Source organism: Thamnophis elegans, chromosome 2 (genome assembly GCF_009769535.1).
Source record: "Thamnophis elegans isolate rThaEle1 chromosome 2, rThaEle1.pri, whole genome shotgun sequence".
Taxonomy (NCBI): Eukaryota; Metazoa; Chordata; class Lepidosauria; order Squamata; family Colubridae; genus Thamnophis; species Thamnophis elegans.
The window spans coordinates 157586097-157596061 of record NC_045542.1 but is presented as its reverse complement, the minus strand read 5'-3'; the positions used below and the strand labels follow the sequence as shown (position 1 = coordinate 157596061).

At 42.9% G+C, this 9965-nt stretch overlaps 1 protein-coding gene across 1 annotated transcript; it reads right to left on the bottom strand.

The window, feature by feature from the left end:
• Positions 1-1020: 1020 nt before the first annotated feature.
• On the bottom strand, positions 1021-2676 carry LOC116502435 (zinc finger protein 572-like). The gene is made up of 2 exons (XM_032208327.1): positions 2545-2676; positions 1021-1336 (listed from the first exon to the last, which is right to left on the bottom strand). The coding sequence occupies exons 1-2, from the start codon at positions 2674-2676 to the stop codon at positions 1046-1048; spliced, it is 423 nt and encodes a 140-aa protein (XP_032064218.1). The 3' UTR covers positions 1021-1045.
• Between the last annotated feature and the right edge of the window lie 7289 nt (positions 2677-9965).

Below are 9965 nucleotides of genomic sequence, written 5' to 3'. Positions count from 1 at the left end.
AATTTCTGCAAAATAATACAGGTAATCCCCATGATAAAACTAATAACGTTCCAATTTCTTCTTTTTTCCTCCTCATCTAGTATCATTACATATTTGCCTACAAAAAATCAGGCAAATTCTTCGTAGTCAAATTAAATAGTCAGTTTCTCAGCTAGACTTACAATGGGACATTAAAAATGAAATGTAAGCTTTCTCTCCGCTCATCACTTTGGGCCCCAGATGGATTTTCTTGTGTGCGATAAGGCTGGAATGTTGCCTGAACCACCGCCCACACTCGAGGCACTTAAATGGTTTCTCCCCTGTGTGTATAAGCATATGATTTATAGGTTACATCTAGTGCTGAAATCTTTCCCACAGTCTGGACACTCGTACGGTTTCTCTCCTGTGTGAGTCCTCTAGTATGTCACCAAGTTGGAATTCTTACTGAAACATTTCCCACAAACAGGACATTCAAACACACAGGTTTCTCTCCTGTGTGAGTTCTCTGGTGCATCAACAGGATAGACCTAGCAGTGAACCTTTTCTCACAATCACAACATTCAAAGGGTTACTCTCCTGTGTGAGTTCTCTGGTGAGCAATGAGATTGGAATGCTGACTGAAAATTTTTCCCACAAACAGGACATTCAAACGGTTTCTCTCCTGTGTGACTCCTCTGGTGTTTCACCAGGCTGGAATTGTCACTAAAACCTTTTCCACAATCAGGACATCCAAAGGGTTTCTCTCCTGTGTGAGTTCTTTGGTGTATCACCAGGCTGGAATTCCGACCTAAAACTTTTTCCACAAACAGGACATTCAAACGGTTTCTCTCCTGTGTGAGTTCTCTGGTGTAACTCCAGGATAGACCTAGCAGTGAACCTTTTGTCACAATCAGGACATCCAAAGGGTTTCTCTCCTGTGTGAGTTCTTTGGTGTATCACCAGGCTGGAATTCTGACTAAAACTTTTTCCACAAACAGGACATTCAAATGGTTTCTCTCCTGTGTGAGTTCTCTGGTGTAACACCAGAATAGACCTAGCAGTGAACCTTTTGTCACAATCGGGACATTCAAAGGGTTTTCTCTCCTGTGTGAGTCCTCTGGTGAGCAATGAGATTGGAATGATGACTGAAACTTTTCCCACAATCAAGACATTCAAACGGTTTTTCTCCTGTGTGAGTCCTCTGGTGTTTCACCAGTTTGGAATTGGTAATGAAACTTTTCTCACAATCAGGGCATTTGAAGGGTTTCTCTCCTGTGTGAGTACTTTGGTGTACCACCAGGCTGAAATTCTCACTAAAACCTTTCCCACAAACAGGACATTCAAAGGGTTTTTCCTCCTGTGTGAGTCCTTTGGTGTTTCACCAGCCTGGAATTGTCACTAAAACCTTTTCCACAAACAGGACATTCAAAGGGTTTTTCTCCTGTGTGAGTCCTTTGGTGTTTCACCAGCCTGGAATTGTCACTAAAACCTTTTCCACAATCAGGAAATCCAAAGGGTTCTCTCCTGTGTGAGTTCTTTGGTGTATCACCAGCTGGAATTCTGACTAAAACTTTTTCCACAATCAGGACATCCAAAGGGTTTCTCTCCTGTGTGAGTTCTCTGGTGTATCACCAGGCTGGAATTCCGACTAAAAACTTTTTCCACAATCAGGACATCCAAAGGCTTTCTCTCCTGTGTGAGTCCTCTGGTGTTTCACCAGGCTGGAATTGTCACTAAAACCTTTCCCACAACAGGACATTCAAACGGTTTCTCTCCTGTGTGAGTCCTTTGGTGTTTCACCAGCCTGGAATTGTCACTAAAACCTTTTCCACAATCAGGACATCCAAAGGGTTTCTCTCCTGTGTGAGTTCTTTGTGTATCACCAGGCTGAAATTCCGAGTAAACTTTTTCCACAAACAGGACATTCAACGGTTTCTCTCCTGTGTGAGTTCTCTGGTGTAACACCAGGATAGACCTAGCAGTGAACCTTTTGTCACAATCAGGACATTCAAAGGGTTTCCCTCCTGTGTGAGTCCTCTGGTGAGCAATGAGATTGGAATGATGACTGAAACTTTTCCACAATCAGGACATTCCAAACGGTTTTTCTCCTGTGTGAGTCCTCTGGTGTTTCATCAGTTTGGAATTGGTAATGAAACTTTTCCCACAAACGGGACATTCAAAGGGTTTTTCCTCCTGTGTGAGTCCTCTGGTGTTTCACCAGGTTGCAATTGGCACTAAAACATTTTCCACAATCAGGACATACAAAGGGTTTCTCTCCTGTGTGAGTTCTTTGGTGTAACACCAGGCTGGAATTCTGACTAAAACTTTTTCCACAATCAGGACATCCAAAGGGTTTCTCTCCTGTGTGAGTTCTTTGGTGTATCACCAGGCTGGAATTCCGACTAAAACTTTTTCCACAAACAGGACATTCAAACGGTTTCTCTCCTGTGTGAGTCCTCTGGTGTATCACCAGACTAGAATTGTGACTGAAACTTTTCCCACAAACAGGACATTCAAACGGTTTTTCTCCTGTGTGAGTCCTCTGGTGTGACATGAGGTGAGAACGTCGACTGAAACTATTCCCACGGTCAGGACATTCAAGGGTTTCTCTCCTGTATGAGTTCTCTGGTGTCTCAAGAGGCTGGAATTATCACAGAAACATTTCTCACAATCAGGATATTCAAACAGTTTTCCCTTGGTTTCAGTCCACATTGCCATTCTCGTTTAAAACAAATACTGCATGGGAGCACTTGTAGGGCTTCTCTCCTGTGTGAGTCTGTGTGGCTCTCTGAAGGAAATGAAAAATATTTTGATTTCTGGACTGACTTGGTTTGATATTCAATGTTGCTTGTTATTCTCAGTTGTCCAGAGTGCTCATATTTCTTTCTTCTTTGTCTATATGATTAAGATAAAAGGGTATCTTTATTGTGCATAAATGGTTGCAGAAGATGAGGGGAAAACATTTACATTACAATGAGAAAGCAAACATGCCACAATGCTTCAATAAGCTTTTACATTAATCATGATTCATTGATGAGACATGGAAGACTACCCAGATCCAAGTTTGAATATCCACTCAATGATAAAATTCACTTGTTGACTGGGTCAATCACAATTCCTAGCCGAGCAAAGGGATGTTTTCAAATAGAGTCAAATGAAAAAGAAAGTACACCCTCTTTGATATCTTTGGTTTTACTTATCAGGACATAAAACATCATTACAACTGAAAATATAATAGAATTTGAAAGGATCTTAAAAATCTTCTAATCCAGCCCCTGTTCAATCAGGAGACCCTAAACAAGGGGTCAGCAAACGCCTGGGGGTCACACGTGGCTCTTTCATCTCTCTGCTGCAGTTCCCTGTTGCTAGTCGGCACCACAATTTTGAGAGGAGCTTCAGGTTTGGAGGGGGGGGGAGCAGGCTGTGCCAGGAGGAGACTATTGCAAGAGGTGGGTTTTCCAGTCAGCTCCACAATTGATAGGACTTTCAGTTAGGACAGGTAGCGTGTTTCTCTGAAAATAAGACAGGGTCTTATTTACTTTTTGACCGCTGAAATAAGCGGCTTATTTTCAGGGAACAGGGTAGAGAAAAAAGGACGCTGTGCTAGGAGGAAACTCTATGGTGGGGAAACTGGACTTCCGGTCGGCTCCAGAATTCCACAGAGGGCTTCCAGTTAGGACTTTGTGGTTCTTTGAGTATTTAAGGTTGCAGAACCCCAGCCTTAAACTATTTCAGATAAGAGGCTGTCTCGTCTCTTCTGAAAAGCCTCCAGTGATATAGCAGCACAACTTCTGACCACAAGCCCTTCTGCTGGTTACTTGTTCTCACCATTATGAAATTTCTCACTGCTTCCATAGTATAAAGAGGCAAAGTAGCAGCCAAGTACTGCTAATAAAGTGTCCTTGATCAATTGATCAACAGCAAGTATAACTAAATCTATAACAGCTGAAATTGTAGGAGTTTCCTGGTCTCCGGCATTGAGGATGTGTGTATCACAATGCCAAAGAGTAAATACCTCAGCTTAATGATCTTAAGAGAAGAAATTGTTGCTGCCCATCAACTTGGGAAGGTTTAAAAGGCCATTTCCAAACAATTTAAAATCCATATTCTACATTAGGAAGATTATTCACAAGTGGGAAACATTCCAGACAATTACCAATCTTCCCAGGAGTGGACATCCAAGAAAATTCACCCCAAGGCCAGACGATGCAATGTCCAAAGAAATTGAAAAAAAAAGTTATATCTCAGACTCTGCATGCTTCAGTTAGCATGTTAAATGTTAAGATTCATGACAGTGCAATTAGAAAAAGACTGAACAAGTATGGTTTCTTTGGAAGAGCTGCCAGGAGAAAGAAAGCCTCTTCCCTCTGAAAAGGTCATAGCAGCACAGCTGAGGTTTGCAAAGTTTGCAAAGTTGCATCTGAACAAACCACAGGACTTCTGCAATACTATCCTTTGCACAGACCAGACCAAAGCGGAGATGTTCGAACATAATGCAAAGTGACACGTTTGATGAAAACCTAACACAGCATATCAGCACAAGCATCTCATACAAACTGTCAAGCAGAGTGATGGAGGGGTTATGATTTGGGCTTGTTTTGCAGCCACAATACCAGACATCTCGCACTCTTTGAGTCGACCATGAACTCCTCTGTATACTAAAGTATTCTAGAATCAAAAGTGAGGCCATCTGTCCAATAGCTAAAGCTTGGCTGACATAGGATTATAGAACAGGACAATGGTCGCATAACAGATCAGCAAATCTACAACAGAATGGCTGGAAAAGAAAAGAATCCAGGTGTTGCAATGGCAGTCAAACTCCAGACCTCAACTGAATTGGGAGGACCTCAAGAGGTTGTGCATAACACCACCACCACCACCCACACACATACTTCAATGAATTGAAGCAATGTTGTAAAGAATAGTGGGCCAATATTCCTGCACAACACTGCAAGGGACTGATAAAATCACACAGAAAAAGAATTACTTCTAGTTGTTGCTGCTAAAGGTGATTCTACATATTATTGAATCAAAGATTTTTCACACATGAATTCTCCATTTTGGCTTTCTTTTTATAAAATAAATGATGACCTGATGTAATGTGTCATGTGTTGTGGTCCATCTGTGGTTGCATTTACCTACTTTTAAGAACTTCTAAGTCCAAATGATTTTCTTCGATGTCCTGATATGTAAAACCATAAAGGTCAAAGAGATTATACTTCCTTTTTCACATTACTGTATGTGTGGAAGTCCTGGGGATAGATTATACGTTGGAAATATGTACATTCAGAGAGAGAGAGAAAACATATACCTACAATATGGAGGTAATCCATGTCTTTCAAGGCTGAAAAATATCTCATAGAATTCAAACCTTCTATGTTAATACTAATCAGGAATCTGATGGATTTGATTATTGCTCATATGTTGAGTTGACAAGGTTGAATTTAAGGCTTCAAGAGGCTTCTGAGGCCATGAAAAATTTCACAGGAAACCACTGTGGGCCTCAGGTTTGTCCCACAGAAGCCTCTGCTCTCCTATTCCCTTGTCTCCCTCAGGTTTGACCCACAGAAGCCTCTGCTCTCCTATTCCCTTGTCTCCCTCAGGTGAGGCCTACAGAAGCCTCGGCTCTCCTATTCCCTTGTCTGCCTCAGGTTTGTCCCACAGAAGCCTCGGCTCTCCTATTCCCTTGTCTGCCTCAGGTTTCTCCCACAGAAGCCTCTGCTCTCCTATTCCCTTGTCTCCCTTTTCCCTTGGTCTCACCTCCTCTGTCCCTTCTTCCCGCTCTTTTGCTTCTGTCCCATTTTTTCTCAGCCAAGCCCCTCCTGTCTTCTCTTTCACTCCCTCTATCTCCTCCCAAACCCTGCTTTTATTCCCTCCCCCCTACTACATATGTAAGGAAGCAGAAGCAAAAAATGCATAAATATCTGTGTTGAACTATGCTCAGGGTTCCTTCCTTCTTAGGAGGATTAATAAATGCATCGGCTTATCAACACCCACACACTTGGATTCTGCCTTGTATTTCACATAGCCACACCTGTCATTCTTCGTTGTCACGGTAAGGTTGGTGGCCAATAGATTTTATAAATAAATGAATAAATAAGACTGAACAATCAAAACATTCAATTGCAGTCTTTTAAAAAGTGTTAGGTTAAGCACAGTTGAACCTGGTTAATACACGGATGATGCACCAATAGGAAACACGGTGCTTGTTACTTAGAAATGGAAGTGAAACAAAACAATATAGAAAAGGTTCATAAAAGAATAATGGAATTTGGAGGGACCTTGGAGGTCTTCTAGTCCATCCCCTGGTTCAGGCAGGAGACCCTATTCCATCCTGAACAAATGGCTCCCCAATCTCCTCTTAAAACCCTCCAGTGATGGGAGCACCCACAACCTCTGGAGGGAAGCCATTCCCAAAGAATCCACCTTCACTTGGAAGAGACTTTTCCAATCTTCCCACCAGAAGGAAAACTGCAGCCACCAGTTTCACAGCGTGCAGCACCAGTGGGCTTAAATTCGGGGAGGGAAGGAACCTGCAGCAGCAGCAGCTGAGATCCTTCAGCCCAGTTGCTTCTCTGCTTCCAGGACTCTCATCCCACCCGCCCTCAACTCACCTTTCAGCTGCTGCTTCGACCTTGGGAAGAGGAGAAGAGCAGCTCATGCACACCACCTTCCCACCATGAGTTATCCGGAAGAGGAAGTTTCTCTACACTTCTCCTCTCCTCCCATCCTTTCTAGCAATGCAGAGTTGATGGTTTTCTAGGCACAGAGGTTGCCTGATCGCCATCTAGCGACCTGAAGTGAGAAAACATGCTTGTCCAGGCTCCTCCAAGTCGTTCTTTTATTGTTGTAAGGTGGCCAAAAATATTTATTCTGTACATCCCCCCCACCCCAATTGCAGTCTCTCTGATTACTTTGAAGCCTTCTTAGTTGCCTCTGTTTCTTGACATGAAAAAGCCCCATGGGAGGCACTCACTTGTGATTTAACTGATATGTAGGAAGCCAGGGGATGGCCATTCATACATCCAACCATGGCATGTTTAAGAATTGTGGACTTCCAACTCCCAGAATTCCTTTGCTTTGCTGCTTTGCTGGCTGAGGAATTATGGGAGTTGAAGTCCACATGTCTTAAAGTTGCCAAGATTGGAGACCATTCCCTTGGCTGGGAAGGTATTTTCAGTAATATATGGCAGCAGGTCCTTTTTGACTCCACGCTGTGCAAGTGAGCCAACGAAAATAGCGAAGTTTGACACTACATAGCTCTGTTTTTGGTGTCTTTGGGTCAGTCTTGATGCCTGGCCTTGAAGTTTCCTTGGCAAGGGTTCCCCCCCCCCTTTCCTGCTTCCTAAGCTTGAGAGGACTGGCCAATGGTTTTGCCCTTCAGGTGGGACTGGAACTGAGCGTTTCTCTGTCACTAAACTGGTGCCTGCACCACTACACCAAACAGGATCTTCTTCCTCCCCACAAATCTACCCATTGACCTGTTCCTGCTGCTCCAATATCATATTAAAGGATGCAGCTTTCAAGACCAATCAGTTAATCAGAATAGAGCTGGAAGGGACCTTGGAGGTCTTGACTCCAACCCTGATTTAAGCAGGAGACCCTAAGTTGCTTCTCTCTGTCCTTAGTTTCCACCCATTGTTCCTTGTCCTGCCTCCTGGTGCTTCGGAAAATAAGTTGACCCTCTTTTCTTTATGGCAGGCGCTCAAATATTGGAATACTGCTATCATGTCTCCCCTTGTTCTTCTTTTCATTAGACTAGGCGTATCCAATTCCTTTAACCGTTCTTCCTGTGCTTTAGCCTCCAGCCCCCTAGTCATCTTTCTTGCTCTTCTCTGCGCACTTTCCAGAGTCAGATGGTTTTTCTTATTTAAGTGTAAAATTTTACACTGCTTACATCCCCCTATCTGAGTGTAGTTCCACCGAGGACTACATGTTGAGTACCATTTGTCAGCTAGTTAGGAAGAACGGCAGAACGTTCAAACGCAATTGTTGAATAATACATCCATTATGTGGATTACCAACAGAACAATTGATCAGACCTGCTACCCTTTGCCGAAGTGGCGTATAATAATGCTGTCCATTGCAGCACTTGATTAACTACTTTCCAAATTACCAGTGGCATGGAATTTGTCCCCATGCCTGAGCTGCCCAGAGAACCCCACTCCTCAATGTCTTTGACTGACTGGATGGACTCTCTCAAAAAGGAGTGGGAGAATGCCAAGAAAGCCCTGGTAGATGCAGCATATAAAAAAACATGCAAAGAAGCACTTCTCGTTACAAACCCCCCCTTCTTTGTGCTAGTTAAAGTTTTTCTATCGACAAAGTACATACGGTTGAGGATACCTAACAAGAAATTGGGACCTAAATTTTTAGGTTCCTTCCCAATAATAAAAATAATAACCCAGTGGCAGTTCAGCTCTGCCTTCCCCGAATTCTAGGGAAAATACACCCAGTTTTCCATTGTTGCAGAAAATCAGGAGATTTGGCCTGCGAGATCAAGAAAAACTTTATTTGGCCAAATGGCTCAGACATTTAAACCCACATTTCATGTCTGAGCGAGGTTCTTAGGGAGAAGCATGTTCTTATAACTTCCTCAAAACAGCTAACACAGAAATGTTCTAATTAATTTCTATTGGCTAAATTCCTTATTTCTAAGCAGAGAAGCAGATTATACCACATTGCCCTTTGATGTCTAGGCTGCAGTTGGCATGCAGGAAGCACTGGTTACATACTGGCTTTTGTGGTTAAGCTATAACGTTTGACTCGCTGATCTACAGCAGATGTTTGACATTCAAGTTTCCTGAGTTCAAACTTCCTGTTTTTCTTCAAGACTAGAAAATGTATAACGAGATAGAAGGGATAAATGGGACCCCAGGAGATCCTCTAGTTTGACCCCGTTTATGTTCACTCTTATGTCCAAAATCTCGCTTTATGTCCTGCCTTACCATTGTAGCTTGCTGAAACCTGTGATTGGGTCTAGTTTGAGACCTCAGACCCAACCACGCCCTCCCCCTACAGTAGTACAAGGAGAGAAACATTATGACGTGGGGAAAAAAATACCAGACTCCAGATTATTTAGAGATCATTTGCAATTATGCATTGGAAGGGGTACCCTTTGTCGGAAGCTACATGGGTAAAGAGTTGGAATGGACAAATCAGTTAAGCAATTCCATGACAAATTTCCAGATAAACCAAAGGGTCCTCCTGTGGGGTGGGGGGGGGGAGAGGTGGTTAGTTACACTTGTCTTCTGAAGAGAGGCCGCCTGTCAGACCTGGAAGCTTTTACTTATTGGATTTCAGTTCTGCCACACGTTCTACTGTGGGAAAATGGGAGGGGGGATTATACAGAGTATGGGGGATATGTAATCCTAATAACATTCTTTCTCAGAAAGTCAAGGTCGCTTTATCCCTGCACCTGCATGGACCTGGATGGGCGGAATCTTTCTTTCTGGCAATGAAGGATTGGGGCATGTGATAGACTTGTGGGTGTGGGGCAGGGTCTGGAACTTTCAACTGGGTGGGAAAACCTGGAAGCTTTCTGATTCGAGTTTTCCCAGATATGCCAAAATGACATTTCTAATAAAATGAAACTTTGAAGAAACTCAAGCCTCGGAGTTTTCTTTCATTGGGGGTGTTTCTTGGAACCCTGACAGTAACAAGGTCAGCCAATGAATAGGCATAGCAACTAAATCAGCCAATGAGGGATGTTTAGAAACTGAAACAGTATTTGCTGGCGACAGCTAGGCGCCTGGGCATGGCTTAGTCCAACTGTTCTGTAGTAAAGCTTCAAGTCTGTGCTGAGAAATGAAACCAGCCTGCACTGCTGAATTAAAACTGAAATACAATCTCTCCTCTCTACCACAATGAAGAATCACTCTTGGTATTGTATATATTACTTATGTGTTATATTAAATATAAAGAAAAGTTAATGAATCCTACTGTATCAGTTAGATGTGTGTGCTTTCTGCATTTGATTTCTGCAACAAACTGACACAGTGAATTAG